Genomic DNA, 14,302 nt, shown 5'->3' with positions numbered 1-14,302 from the left:
CACGATCGCGCCCCTCTCAGGTTAACAAGCCCTGTCCAAGCCGCAACCCACAACCACCAGCGATCCGAAAACACTCAACGATCGCATCTGGAAGGGTGGCCGAGTTGGTTATGGCGCCAGGTTAAGGTCAGCTTAACATCTGTTTCCTGGTGGGGCAACCCGCGCGAGTTCGAGTCTCGTCCCTTTCAAATCATCCTTTTTGCCGGGTTTAATGGTCGTCAATTTTGCGCTAGGTATGGTACTCACTACCGAGACATGGTTTTATATTTAGACTGAGTATCCTAGTTTATGTAGACTTCAGTCGTTCCCGATGTCAGAGCTATTTTGCTTCCTCCTCGTTCTCGACTTGCCTCAACCCCGCCTACCTGAACCTTGTACTCTGTAGCCTCCTTGGTAGAGCTGGCGCCGGCAGTAATCCACAAGATTGCTGCTTCCGCTTCAGGACCGTCTTCGAGTTGGCCTACCTTCAAGAAGATTATACGACTTTTCACATGATAGGTAAACTGCTCGACAACGCCTGCATCAACCTCAATCTCAACTCCAAGAGGTCCAATGAAGATTTTGCGACGCAAAGGGTCTCGGACTTGCACGGTTATAAGATCGTCATCAACTTTCAAGATCCCACCGTAAGCAATCATTCCATAGTCCAGGTCATCGACGAGATACGTGCCCGATCCAAGTACCATGCCGACGAAATTGGGACCGTAGTCGCCACTGAACCCGTCCCAAGAAAGATGTTCCGGCCATGCATGCAGCGCACACGACGCGAAGCCGTCTTCGCGGATGTTGGACAGCGCACCAGATGTACCGCCGTATCCCACACGGAGTAGGTATGAAATGGTTGGATCGTCACGGAATGCCGAAAGCATTACGAGAGCATTGAGCCCGGACCCGTAATGATGGATCTGCCGCTCGACGATCTGAGTTTTACCCGCAACCCTGCAGAAGAACCTATTGTCAGCAAAAGGCTTTTATATCTAACATGTGTAAAGGCTCACACAAAGTCCCAGTACCGGCGGGCGTTCCCGTTGTATCCCCAGTGTGGCACCGTAGTCATGTAGCCCATCACGCTGTTCTTGACCCGCGTGGCCAAGTCCGTTTCACCGAAATATCTGGAAATGACAGTCAGTCCGGTGTCACGCACCAGATAGGTCTGGTGGTTTCGACCGCTCACCTCGCCCAAAAGTACACCCCTTCTTGGCCGGTGGAGTCCCAAGCCTGTTCGCTCCCATACGGATATGCCTCCGTCAACCAAACATCGAGTCTAGCCCTCATCACATCGGTCAAGTTCTGCGCTTCCACGGACCTATTCTCCCTTTGCAAGTCTACCAAGATCTTTCCAAAGACAGTCTCGCCCATGAGTCCCTTGTCTTTGAAGCCGATGTCGAGTTTCATTCCTCTCATCACAGTCTTGTAGGCTTGGCTCAGATACCACTCCCAGTCATGCGTCTTCAGCAAATCCGGGTAGGCTCTTCCTGCACGATACAAGGCCCAGTACGTCGCAGCCGGCCATACATAGTTGTATGCACGGTTGATCTCGTACACATAGTCCTTCTTCTGGCCGGACGTGATGGTGTAGTTGTAGTCCAGCTCCGGGTCATAGTAGAACAGCCCCCTCGTGACTGCGTAATTCTCATCTTGTATGGTTTTGAACAGGACCTTATCAACGAACTCTTCCAGCTTGGTGATCTCGGCGGCACTGGGCTGAAAGGTCTGCTTGACGGCGGCAGCAACGTATGCGCCGGCCCCACCCTCATCGCTCAGCCCGGCTAGTGCTGTTCGTTTGTCTTGCTCGATTATGGCGCCCTTCTCCCCGTCATACCCCATGATTGACGGGGATCGACCGAATGGATCCGAGTCATCGACGAACCAGTGCTCAGTGGTAAGGAAGGTTCCGAGATCAGAGACAGTCTCAGCTGCAGACTTTGTGATGTAATAGTGGATGGTCTGGGTAGTGTTGTTGTCATAGTCGACGTTGAGGCGCACGCGGCCCCAGGTTGATGAAGATGGCTGGACGGTGTATGTGTTATTGCCTCGGTCGATGACTTGGAGAGCATCTGGGGGAGACGTGAATAGAGAATTTATCCCAAGCCCGGTTTGTAAGTGCAAAGTCGCTGGGCTATCCCGTGGAATGATGTAGCCAGGCAAGCTGATGGCGTTGGGAGTTTCCGTGCTCGCAATCGCGGCATCAATCTTTTGCACGCCTTCATTGACCGCTGTAAATCGGACGCCATATCTCCGTGATTCTCCTGGCTTGAGTACGGCGTTTGTTGGGGTATTCCAAGGCTCCACGTTCTTCCACTCGTTCTCAGCCCAAGCCTTGCTGTGAACAGTCCACTCGAAGAAACCCTCCCACATGTTTGAACCGATCCGTGTCTCTCCCTTGTTATCTTCCCACAGCCAGCGGTAGGCCTCCAACGGTGTCTTGTACAGCGGCGTGATGACAAGAGCGGGGCCGACTCCATTCAGGGGTAAAACTCGGAGGTGACCGGCGTCCTGTCCTACGTACGGCTCCATGAAGGAGCACTTCTCATTGACGTCTGACACGTTTCTCTTCGTGAAAATGTTGTTGACTGCTGCCGCAAAGCCCAGCCCACCTATCTCGACATCTTCGTCGCCCGAGTTGGTGATTGTGAACCGCAGTCCCAGGTCGCCAGACACATCGACCCATTCACGAATCACATCCAGCGGGCCAAGTTCCATGGTCGGAGATAAATCAGATGAGACCAAAGCTCCGGTTCCAGCTTCGATGACTGGCTTCCTCGCGGTGGCGGAGCTGGTTTCATTCCATGTGTCCGATGAAGTTCCGCGGTATCGAATATTGATGTCGCCCCAATGGTAGCAGCCATTTTGGACACGACGGCCAAGCTGCATTAGATCATATGGGAGAAAGTCGAAGTCGCTTCCGGTTGATTTCAGGGATGCAAGCGTGGCAGAATCTTTGACAATTACTGCATCCCAGTTTCTGGTCTTGAAAGCATACGTGCCATTGCCGAATCCAATGTCGTCTTGGCCGAAGACAAGAGGCAGCCCGATGAGGCCTAGTGAAGACAGGATTCGAAAGTGCATTATGGCAGCAGAGTGGCATGGAGGGAACCAAGATCTAAGTGGAACACCTCCAGCTGAGAGATAGTGTTGAGGAGTGCACAAAGTAGGGCGGTCTCTCTCCTTTTACACCTTGCCGATATTTCAATCGGAAGCTGAGATGCTTTGTTACCAAAGCATGCCAGTGGTCATCCGCAGTGTTCTCGTGATGAAAATACAGCGAGGTTTACGGAAGTTCATCTTTGGTACAACTATGATTACAGCATTTGCTCCATATCTCTGTCTATGGATGCGGGGGTATATTTCCCTCCCGCATGCTCATGCTCTGATGGAGCATAGGAGCAAGCAAGGGATTGGTGGACTACTGGGGTTGCTGCAAAAATAGACAATGCAAAGTCTTGCATGTTCCATTTCGAGAAGAGCTCGACCGGAGCGATCCGTCCCTGGTGACGACATATTTCATGAGCATTAGGCGCACCAATCACATTCATCAAGACTTCAATCCTCGGTGAAATATTGACATGAAGCCAATGGTTTGCCCGAGATTCCTCTGTTTCAGCGAACTCGCCCTTGGGTGTTTCAAAAGTGGTTGAGATGAAATGTTCCAAACAGCAACTTCAAATTTGTGACACTGACGCCGAATGCAAAGAAATAGTTAACCTGACGCCTAAAAAATGTAGTAGAGAACATATCTGAAAGTAATCAGGCATAGCCACCTGATGATTTGATCACGTAGTTGTGAGCTCTTTGCTGGTTCATCTGATAGTGAACGAGACTGTTGCCTATGACAAAGAAGTCCTTTGCCACCAACTTCCTTGACTCAGGCAATTCCCCTTTACCTGACTTAGTGGCCCTTTCAGAAGGAGAACAATACAATGCCTTGGTTCATGTATAGCTTGGGTGTCACTTGATATTTGTCTTGAATCAGTATCACTCGCTCAAGACACTTCAGCGTGTTCAATTCAACGGTACATGGGTACTTAAGAAGGATTCTTTACCAACTGAATTCCACTCCTCATTCTCATCAGACCAAACAGGCTTATTCAACCACAAACATCAACATTTCAAATTCACCAAAGCTCCAAAACCAGCAGCTAAGTCACCACCCCATCCAGAATCATCAACATGTGCAACTACGTTCTCTACGTTACCCAGTGCCGCCAATGCGGCAACACCATCTCTCAATCACAGTCCGACTACGTATACTGCCCTTCCTACAAAAACGGCATCTCCTGCATGGTCATTGAGCGCGATCGCCGCACTACCCTGGTCTGCTGCTCTTCTTGCCAGCGCGCCTACTCCTTCGCTCCCTCTACTGACTTTTTGGGCGTCGACGAATGCTGTTCGATTGGCTCTATGGAGGACCATAGCCCTTCAGATGACTAGATCACTGCAAAATCGTTGATAGAATGTGAGTGTCACGCCTTCTCGTGCTCATGACTTCTGGCCCGGAATACTCCTTCCATCTCGAGATTAAATAGCATGCCCTGAATTAAGAGTCCCGCTGAGCTTTTCGCAACTATCATTAATCCTTTACACATCGTGATGGTCTCATCTAATTGATCTTTTCCAGACAAGCGTGACTTGTATGTCTCTACTCATTCCAGTCTGTGTCTGATCCCCAAGCTCGCAAAGCCTAGATAGGCAGCGTCGCATTCACAGGCAGACATGTCCCCAACTCGGGACCTTCGATTCTCGACGTGGCGTTGACAACATACTGCTGCAGCGGCGACGTCCCACACTTCAAGCCCAAGACGAACGCCTGCGAGAACGTGTCCGCCAGCTTCGGAGCCATGTGCGTGTTGTCCATTGGGTACCCAGCAACCGCAGCCTCGGGGCCCTGGAGCTTCAGGGCTTGGACGCAGTAGTCCGCGTGCGGGACGTAGTAGATGCCGGCCGCGGGGCCGCCCAGTGATTCGACGACGTACCACGAATACCAAGAGTAGATCCGGGGCGTCCACGTGAAGTTGCCGGTCTGGTAGGGGTTCGTGGGCGTCGAGGTGGAGATGACGACCTTTGCGCCGAGGGAGAGGAAGATGGAGGAGGCGTTGCGGAGGTAGGTCGTGTACGTCTGGACGATCTCGGTTGCGTTGCTGAATGGGATGTTAGACGCGATGTGTCTTTGACGGAGGGGGGATTGCTTACTTGAAGATGGCAGTGCATGTTTCGTTGCCGATACCGGGGCAGTCGACGCGGCTCTTCACATCCGTGGCTGGGTCGCCGGCTGGTGGAATCTTCGTCAGACGCGCTCAAAACTAGTGAGGAAACAACACTTACGCCCATCATTGTGTCCAAACTCAATGACGACCCAGTCGCCTGCCTTCACCTCGTCGATAATTCTCTGGAAACGTCCCTCTCTCGTGAATGTTCGCGCGCTTCGGCCGGCATACGCAGAGTTGTTGACTCGGATCTTTGAAGAGTCTAGCGAGTAACGCAGATATTGGCCCTAATTAATTATATTAGTATTGTACACACAGTCCAAGGTATAAAGCTTCACTGACCCATCCCTCCGTGCCATTGTGGCCGCCATCGGGCGCCATGGTGCTGTCGCCCGCAAGCCAGACGGTGTGCTTGACTTCATCGTCGCATTGCGCCGAGACACTCAACGCAGAGCTCGCTAAGAGCAGCAGTGAAGTCAAAGAGAACCTCATTTTCGATGATTAATCGGGACTCCGACGATTGTGCTGGGCAATAGTGACAGACTGGGTGCACAGAAACATCTTCCAGCCAAGAACACGAGAACCTGCTCTCTTTTTATTGCGGTCGCCCCGTCCGACCATGTCATGACAACGGATCTCGGCAATTAGGCGCATCTGGAGGTGGCATCGTCTCCCCCGCAGCAGTCTGCGGAGATGGCTTCTGCCCCTGGCAGATTCCCCGCGTAGCACCCTGACCACGGCCGTTGTCCTACGAGGGTTCATCTCTGAGGCGGGACCGCTAACTGTATGTACGATAGCTCTCCGACTGACGGTGAGTGAATGTTTGGGGTAATTGCTTTCATTCGTGGACGGCGGTGGGTATTCGTCGGCGGAATGAGACCCGAAAAGTTGCGGTTTAAGCTTTCGGCCGATCACCGACCGAACGAACCCGGGCGGATGGATACCCCACGGGGGAGTTAGCAATAAAGGGGTCCGTCTGATCCGGGGAGGAATGATCATGTGCTGACTGGAACTTCGGTATGGATGGCGCAGTTTCGATGGATCACCTTTCGTCGGCCAAGCTTTGGGGATTGAAGCCTGCCAGGAGGAAGGTCTCTCTCCGTTGTCTAAAATGCTTGCTGTCTTGTTGATATAGGGCGCGAACAATGACTGCGACAATAAGCTGAGGGCAATTGGGTGACCTTTCAAGATTAGCCAAGCTAAAAAAAATGATCGAAATGTCCCTCGCAGCAAAGCTGTGCTGTGCCAAGCTGTCGCTGTTGACCAGTCTTTGCGCCCGGGGCCCTAAGCTGCTACCGGTATCTCATCCATTCATTTTCTCCAGCATCGCAGCCACGTCTTCTTTGGAGACTGATGGAGTCAGCACGCTCCTCGATGCGCAAGACATTCGGTGCATCTGATTGTCCGACGTCCAAATGGCAGACACCTGCCAGGCGTGGCCTCGGATGTAGAGAGTTCTTGACAGCTTGTGACATCGACTGATGTTTGTTAACTGAAATGACGGGCATACGTGTTTCCATGAGGCTGATTCTCGCATTCTTATGCGGACCATGAAGCAGTCCCGGAGCAGATGCGCGGCACGGATTTTCTCCATTCAAAAAGCATTGAGTTTGAGATTATAGGCATAAAGTTTCAACCCACAGGCTTGGCAGGTAAGCGGTTGCTCTTGTTGGTAAGCTTGTCGACCTTCGCTGACGAAACCTCCAACAGTCCAGAGGATGATCGCCTAACATGGAGGCGATGGTGAATGACCCAGGCTGCCGGATCCACCATGCAGATACCACCCCAGACGAACACTCTCGACGCCTGCTATTATTACCATGACGTGTTGATAAGTGCCATTGAGAGAGTGTTCCCCAATGAAGCAATGAGCTCGTGCTCGGACACAGACGCGTCCTCCAATGGGGGGAGCACATTGACTTTCCAAGCATTGAAACGCGAAACCGCCTGAATGCGGGGGGTCCTAGAGCTCGCATACGGATAGCGGCGTTGGGATCCGGGAGTGCGAGCCGGCCGCGGGTCACCGAACACGAGCTGATGAAGCCGGAGGGACGCTGGAAAGCGACGAGCTGACATTTCGGGGACTCTTACACGTGGTTTGAGTTACAGTCCCACGCTTGAGTCAGCCCTGGTCGTCTCATTTGGAGGGTTTTTGGCGGATGGTTTTATCTGACAGGAAGTCCGGACCTCTTCAGGTTAGTAGCACCATGAGGTTGCAAGTTTGCTGATGGAATGCCAGAGCACTATTCCACAACATGCTAGAATGCCACTCCATCCCCAAAATCATGTAGATACTCCTCTAAGCGATTTGTTCAGTACCATGAAAGACAACAATGCGATGAGACACCCAATGGGTGCTGGTCTGCCATGAAACCTTCAAAGCACAAGGCATTGAATGACACATACCTGATGTGATGCATGCAGCTGCTCAAGCTGAAAACCCAGGTTCGAGAAATGCCTCGGGAGACTGGCGCTGCACATGCTGTGAGGTGTGTCCGTGTCAGAAGCTTTTGCCTGGTTTGTGCTGCAGAAGCACAAGATCTGGGCCCATGCAGGTCCAGATTGCCGAGCTGCTGTGGGCTAAGCTAAGGGTCGCCCAAGCTAATGGAGGGGAACAGGGACGGGCCGGGGTCGCATAGATGCCATGTTCCAAGGTTAGAAACATTGGATCCATGAATACCTTAGCAGAGGTGCTCCTGGTGCTTAATTGTGAGAAACAAATAAGAAGTGAATGCCCCCGGGACCAGCTCCTCCTGTGAAAACCCAAAAAGAAAAAGGAAAAAAAGGATTTAACCGCAGCTAGTCAGGTGACGTCACAGCGCCTGGCCCACAGTTTTACCGGAGCACCGAAGCACTGAAGCAGCTGCGCAGCGAACGCGATCGCATCGCGGGGACTTTCCCAAACCGAAACACCTCGCTACCTCAACATTCAATTCCTGCAGCAGTACGTTTTCGCATTATTAAGGGCGACACCAACATCTATATCTACGAAGCAAAGCGACCATCCAGGAGTACCAGACTCTTCCAAGCCCAGATTGAGGACACAGATGGCCGCTGCGCCATCGTGAGAAAGCAGCCATGGCCTCCTCTTCACCCCTTACTGCCGAGCAGACGAGCGCTCTCTTCAACATCCTCACCCACTTCGAAACCTACCGCGAAGTCGAGCAGTTCAAGCAGCCAGAGACGATTGACAACTATGGCTACCCCTTCGCCGCAGTCACCCCCAAGGCCAGCGAACCCGACGAGGCCGTCGTCTACGCCTCGAAATCCTCGGCACCGCTCCTGCAATCCCTGTTCACCAGGTTCATCCTGCCCCTGCCGGGCGTCTCCTCCATCGTGCCCGAGTTCTGGCGCGTCCGCGTCCAGGGCCTGATCAAGAAATTCGCCGAAGTCGACCTCTCCGAAAGCTACGAGAAGGGCGCCCTGGGCACTAGAAAGACCCTGGCCACCGCCTCGTCCACCGTCATCGAGACCGTCGCGCGGGGCCAGATCGGCGGCGGACCCGTCAGCGACCCCGCGACAAGACCGAAGGAGTATGATTTGCAGAATGCGGGGGATCTGATGCGCGCGTGGGACGATGCGATGCATGGCCTCGTCTACGAAAACCTTTGCGACGAGCTGCTGGACTACCTTGCCGAGACCGAGGAGTTTGATACACATTCTTCCATGACGAGGGCAGCATGCGACTACATTCTTTTGCAGTACGTCCTCAATCCTCAGCAGTGTTGGATTTGGAGCTGACACGCAGTAGCCTTGCGACGCTTTGTCACCAGGTCTTGATCGTTTCCCCCGAGGGGCAGTACCTCGTCAAGCTGATGGATAATCTTCACAAGATGGTGCCCTACGGCATGGTCCGCCAAACACTGCGAATCGGCAATGCGGCGACCATGATTGCGGGCATGATGAAGATCTTCCTGGCGAAGCTCAGTGTGGGCGGCGTCTCGAACTGGATCGGTATTACCTCCAACGCTGCTGACGGGCAGAATCTTATGCAAAGGTAGGGCAAGGTTTCTGACCGATGAAGCCTGTAATGCTGACAGACAACAGGATGATCTCTGTGATCCTCGGATGGGACTGCGCCGAGTTTAGAAAGACGATTGACACGATATCCAAGGCCAAGGATGGCCCGAGCAAGGGCGCCCTCGCTGCCATCAAGGCACACTGCCAGTCACCCAAGAGCGAGCGCGACACCGTGAGGGCGAGAAGTTTGCGGGAATCCAAGTCTGTTGTTGCCGTCATTCTCGAGACCACCGACCCTAAGCTGCTAGAAGACGTCAGCGACGCCGAACATAAGCAGTGCCTCGAGTACTATGCGGCCCAGCTCGCTATCCGCGACCGGGAAGAGATCATCAATGTATTGTGCAAGCAGAGCCCGGATCTGTTGACGCAGGCAGTCCGCGACGCCGTCGCCGGCATGGACCCTATCATCCGCGCTGTGCACAACAAGGTGGATTTGTCGGATCACGTCAAGGACTACCAGTCGTTCCTTGATCAGCTCATTGCCACGAGCAAGCCGAAGAAGGCAAAGTCGAAGGATGAGGCTGACCCACCCTTACCGACGGTGGAAGACTATGTTGGGCTTCTCAAGAACAACAGGCAGCTCCTTTACAAGTGGTTGCACGCTGTCAGCAAGAATTGCCCCGAGGTGATGGACCAGTTCAGAAAATGGGCCAAAGATTCGCTCGTGGCCTTCCACAAGCAAAAGAACGGCGACAGCATTGAGGAGAGGTTGGGCGGCATCTTCAACCAGGTGCCCGAAGAGAAGAAGGCAGCCCTCCTGCCGATCATCGACGCTCACGCCGACTACCTCAAAGAACTCAACAACATCTCTCGCTCACGAATGCAAACAATACTGGACGGCAACTCTTCGAGCATGTCGGGGCCCGGTGTGTACCTCGTCAGATGGCATTCGCTGCTGGACGAAACTCTCATCACACCTGCCACACCGAGCGGATCCATCAGGCATGGCAAAGATGTTCAAGGAGCAGTGACACACGGCAAGCGGACGTCCATATCTAGCGACACAGACGAGGTCATCGAAAAAGTGCGGTCTCTGACGCTGTCCTCGTTACCGGAAGCTCCAGACGTAAGGCCCGTGATCAAGGCCATGGCCCGGCCGTTCAAGCAGATGATTATCGAACGGGCGACACCTAGCCCCAATGGCAACGGGCAAGCGGAGCTTCAATAGATTCAGCTCTCATTACTACGGGGCCGTGGACGAGTTTCTGCAAACCGCGGACGAGCTTCTGCAAACCGCAGACGGGAACGTGGGGTGCGTCTTAGGCACGCGACTGTACATGATGCATGAAGATACGGTCTTCTCTCTCCTTTTACATGGCTGGCGTCTGCGGGGATTGGATTTGGTCTGGACTGGACGGCAGGCGGGATACTTGCTGTAGATCCAAGCATAGAGACCGGTACGGCAACACTGACACGAGAGCAAGTTTAGCTCATGTGCTGTGATCAATAAATCGAGACTTTCTCTAACTTCCTTGGCGACGCGTCCGTTGCATGCGGCTACTGCAAGCCGTGGACATGGAAGGAAGCTCACCCCGGTTCAATGCGGGGGAGCTTACAAACGACGTGTTCGCCGTTGGTAGACGCTGCGCCTAGGTGATGAGGACAGGGTACGTCATGACGGCGATCTTGGCTTACCGGCTGCCTCACGCCAACGGTGCTGACGGCGGCAAACTCAAATTACACAACGCCTGAACGACTGAAAACCCACCCACGCAAGTGACACAAAGCCCTTTTGCAAAATCTCGTCGTGGCGACACCAGTCTTCCAGGCGACCTCTCCACCTCCAAGTCGCGCCCACGTGCCCTCTTTGGCGGGAACCCCACGGCACTTTGCAGCCGACCAAATCTCAGCTTAATCTCATCGCCCCTCCAGATGTGCAAGTCGGTGTCCTAAAGAGGGCAAACGCGGGCGGTATTCTGCCTGGTCCAAACCGAATTTGGGAGCTGGTGCATTCAAACGCGAAGTTGAGAGTGCGATGAGAGGGAGGGATTTTTACGCGAGTGGCCGGGGTCTCAGCTGCCATTGTCGCTTAAATATCCCTCAGGCACCCAGCACCTCGTCAAATCCTGCCACTGCATCCCCCCGTCCCCGACTGGACTTGCCCATCCTTCCCTCTTCCCCCGGGTCGACTTTCCCACCTTAACTCATCCTCTTATTCCTTTGATATCCTCAACCATCACCACCGACTTCAACATCACCAAACTCACTTAATCCTCATTTACTCTCCCTAATTCATTCCCTTGAAGACACCTCAACAATGTCTACAATGACAAAAACAGCCCCGAGCACGGGCATAGACCTCGCCTCCCTCAACGCCGCCAGCGCCGACCCCGAATCCCGCTCCTTCTCCTCGTCGGAGCTCAACGACCCTTACAACCTGGGCACGCACATCAAGTCCGAAACCGACATCGGCCTGCTCAGCACCCGCCCGGCCTCCAGCGCAGCCCGCAGGCGCATCCACCACAACTTCACCCGCGGCGGCGCCAAGGAGGCCAAGCTGCAGGACTTCTACCGCACGCAGAACACAAAGATCCGCGCCCTGCTCAAGTCCGTCGACGAGCACGAGCGCGAGGCCAAGGAGACGCAGGGCGACAATAACGTCAAGTACCAGATCGCCGTCAAGGGCAGTCTGGCCGCGAATGTCGTGCTGTCCGCCCTGCAGCTGTACGCGGCCATCTCGTCCGGCTCGCTGTCGCTGTTTACGACGATGGCCGACTCCGTGTTCGACCCGTTGTCTGGGATTATGCTCATGCTCTCGCACCGCGCGGTGAAGAAGGTTGACACGCAGAAGTACCCGTCTGGCCGGGCGCGTATCTCGACGGCGGGGAATATTGTGTTTTCGTTCATCATGTTCAGCGTGAGTTTGGTGCTGATTGTCATGTCTGCGAGGGATCTGGCGGCGGGCTCGGATACGGAGACGAATCAGTTCAATCTGACTAGTGTGATTGCTGTGGCGATTGCGTTTGGGACCAAGTTTTGTCTCTTCCTTTACTGTGAGTATCTGCTTTTTTTCTGTTCTATCTAAGTTGGGGGATGAATGCTGACAGGGCGCAGGCTGGTCCATCAAGCACATCTACTCCCAGGTCGAGATCCTCTGGCGCGACCACCGAAACGATCTCTTCATCAACGGCTTCGGCATCTTCACGTTCTCCGCCGGCAGCAAGATCAAGTGGTGGATCGACCCGATGGGCGCCATCATCCTCTCGTTCCTCATCGCCGGACTGTGGCTGAGGACTGCTTACGAGGAGTTCCAGCTTCTGATTGGTGTTTCTGCGGAGCCTGAGTTTCTGCAGCTCATCACGTACATCGGTAGGTCATTCAGCGACTTTTGTTTGTCAATTGTGTGCGGTGTTTGCTAATCCTGGCCAGCGATGACACACTCCCCCGATGTCAAGCAGATTGACACGGTCCGCGCGTACCACAGCGGCCCGCGCTACATTGTCGAGATCGACATCGTCATGGACCGCCACGAAAAGTTGGAGATCGCGCATGACGTGGCGGAGGCGCTGCAGATCAAGATCGAGAAGCTGCCTGGCGTCGAGAGGGCGTATGTTCACATTGACTACGAGACGAGTCACAAGCCGGTGAGTGGCTTTTGCCAAACGTCCTGCAGAGGATGTCCCTACTTACCCTGATCCAGGAGCATGACTTGAAGAAGAATCTGTGATGGGTTTCGACGTAGGACAAGCTGTGGTCTACGATGGATGGTTGAGAGAGGCCGTTCTTACTCTCATGGACTCGGGGCACGCAAACAAGGCAGAAGCAAGCGGCTCGACTCTTCGTATTTGGTGTTTGGGGGCAAGCATATGACAGGGGCTGGAAAAGGCATGGACTTGCGTCATCATAGAAGGTCATCGGATAGATTGTCAAGATTAGTAATGGGACTTGAGAAGCACAATGTGCTATAATTCAAAGTTGACAGTTCAATTGGAGTATGACGCCTTTGTTGTTGTTCGGTTTGTGGGAAGGCCATCTTGGCTCAACGCCTGGAATCTTTGTTGTTGTGGCAAGAATACAATGTTTGCACAGGGAGAGACCAAACTGCTGCAAGCCTAAGGTCACAGACTGCCACTTCCTTTGTGTTCGTCCATCCTACCAGGCTACCATACCACGATAAAGGCCATGGCTGTCAATCCTAACATCTCACCTGATGTGTGTATTGTGAATTGGGATCCCTCTCAGGAGGTTTGAAGTCTTGGAAGGTGCGGCCTGTGGTCCTGCACCTTCCCGAACAACATCAAACCAGCAAACAACCAAGCTGGGCGGTCAAGAAGGTGAGATTTTCCCTTCACCCACCAGCCCTAATGCTTTCTCTCAGGTCAAGCGATTTGGATCTGTTTATTCTCAACTGAATTACCTCTCCACTCCCTTTCTTAAAAAGACCTCCAGTTGAGAATCTTCTCTTCCTTAACCCTTTCACCTTCACCCACACTTCCATTACCACCACAGCTTTGTGAAAACCAAAACCACTTCACACCACAACAAACTAACAATCCCTTCACAAACCAACTCACTCTCACAACTCGTCAAGATGAAGTTCTCCAGTAAGTTCCCCTTCCACGCGCCACTCGATCAAAAACCAAAGTTCACATCTAACCAAAATTTCACAATAGCCCTCCTCACCACCGGCCTCGCCGCCACCGCTAACGCCTTCGTCATGTCCACCGAGCACAAGGCCGCTCCCAACTCCAAGCTCGGCCAGCTCGACAAGCGCGGCTGCTACATCCAGTGCCCCCTCGGCAACTGGTACTGCGAGAAGTCGCCCTACAACTACGTCTGCACCAACGACGGCCGCTTCCGGAAGGACAAGTACGACCAGAGCTGCGAGAACGCCTGCTGGTGCACTTGCGACTTCACTGCCCCCGGCATTGAGAAGAAGGATGGTGACGCTGCTGCTGCTGCTACCGAGGAGGTCACTGCCTAAAGCAACTTTGGGAATGGCTTTTCAATGAGGCATGGATACTGCTCAAGGTCTTTGGAGAAGGAAGGATGATACTTGGGAAAGGACATGGGCTTGGATGATGAGGCTTTTGGGAAGGTGGAGGCTGAGATGGAAAGAGTTGCAGCTTCACTTTTGG

At 53.5% G+C, this 14,302-nt stretch overlaps 6 protein-coding genes across 6 annotated transcripts; 4 read left to right on the top strand and 2 right to left on the bottom strand.

Moving 5' to 3' along the window:
* Positions 1-281: 281 nt before the first annotated feature.
* On the bottom strand, positions 282-3,069 carry CGCS363_v009946 (uncharacterized protein; the record flags this gene model as incomplete). The annotated part of the gene is made up of 3 exons (XM_036641795.1): positions 282-939; positions 999-1,112; positions 1,175-3,069. The coding sequence occupies 3 exons, from the start codon at positions 3,067-3,069 to the stop codon at positions 282-284; spliced, it is 2,667 nt and encodes an 888-aa protein (XP_036493085.1).
* A 1,101-nt stretch (positions 3,070-4,170) lies between these two features.
* On the top strand, positions 4,171-4,431 carry CGCS363_v009945 (uncharacterized protein; the record flags this gene model as incomplete). Its single annotated transcript, XM_036641794.1, has 1 exon — positions 4,171-4,431. One exon carries the CDS (start codon positions 4,171-4,173, stop codon positions 4,429-4,431), a length of 261 nt encoding a protein of 86 aa, XP_036492628.1.
* A 250-nt stretch (positions 4,432-4,681) lies between these two features.
* CGCS363_v009944 (Rhamnogalacturonan acetylesterase) lies at positions 4,682-5,585 on the bottom strand (the record flags this gene model as incomplete). Its single annotated transcript, XM_036641793.1, has 4 exons — positions 4,682-5,138; positions 5,191-5,269; positions 5,323-5,491; positions 5,547-5,585. 4 exons carry the CDS (start codon positions 5,583-5,585, stop codon positions 4,682-4,684), a joined length of 744 nt encoding a protein of 247 aa, XP_036493084.1.
* Positions 5,586-8,282: 2,697 nt separating this feature from the next.
* CGCS363_v009943 (Uncharacterized protein) lies at positions 8,283-10,392 on the top strand (the record flags this gene model as incomplete). Its single annotated transcript, XM_036641792.1, has 3 exons — positions 8,283-8,905; positions 8,956-9,201; positions 9,252-10,392. The coding sequence occupies 3 exons, from the start codon at positions 8,283-8,285 to the stop codon at positions 10,390-10,392; spliced, it is 2,010 nt and encodes a 669-aa protein (XP_036492631.1).
* A 1,089-nt stretch (positions 10,393-11,481) lies between these two features.
* MTP4 (Metal tolerance protein 4) lies at positions 11,482-12,891 on the top strand (the record flags this gene model as incomplete). The annotated part of the gene is made up of 4 exons (XM_036641791.1): positions 11,482-12,217; positions 12,279-12,533; positions 12,594-12,808; positions 12,865-12,891. The coding sequence occupies 4 exons, from the start codon at positions 11,482-11,484 to the stop codon at positions 12,889-12,891; spliced, it is 1,233 nt and encodes a 410-aa protein (XP_036492630.1).
* A 990-nt stretch (positions 12,892-13,881) lies between these two features.
* On the top strand, positions 13,882-14,148 carry CGCS363_v009941 (uncharacterized protein; the record flags this gene model as incomplete). Its single annotated transcript, XM_036641790.1, has 1 exon — positions 13,882-14,148. The coding sequence occupies one exon, from the start codon at positions 13,882-13,884 to the stop codon at positions 14,146-14,148; it is 267 nt and encodes an 88-aa protein (XP_036493086.1).
* Positions 14,149-14,302: the final 154 nt, after the last annotated feature.

Source organism: Colletotrichum siamense (genome assembly GCF_013390195.1).
Source record: "Colletotrichum siamense strain Cg363 chromosome Unknown KSG_Cg363_contig06, whole genome shotgun sequence".
In the NCBI taxonomy this organism is placed as follows: Eukaryota; Fungi; Ascomycota; class Sordariomycetes; order Glomerellales; family Glomerellaceae; genus Colletotrichum; species Colletotrichum siamense.
This window is presented reverse-complemented; position numbering and strand designations above follow the sequence as displayed.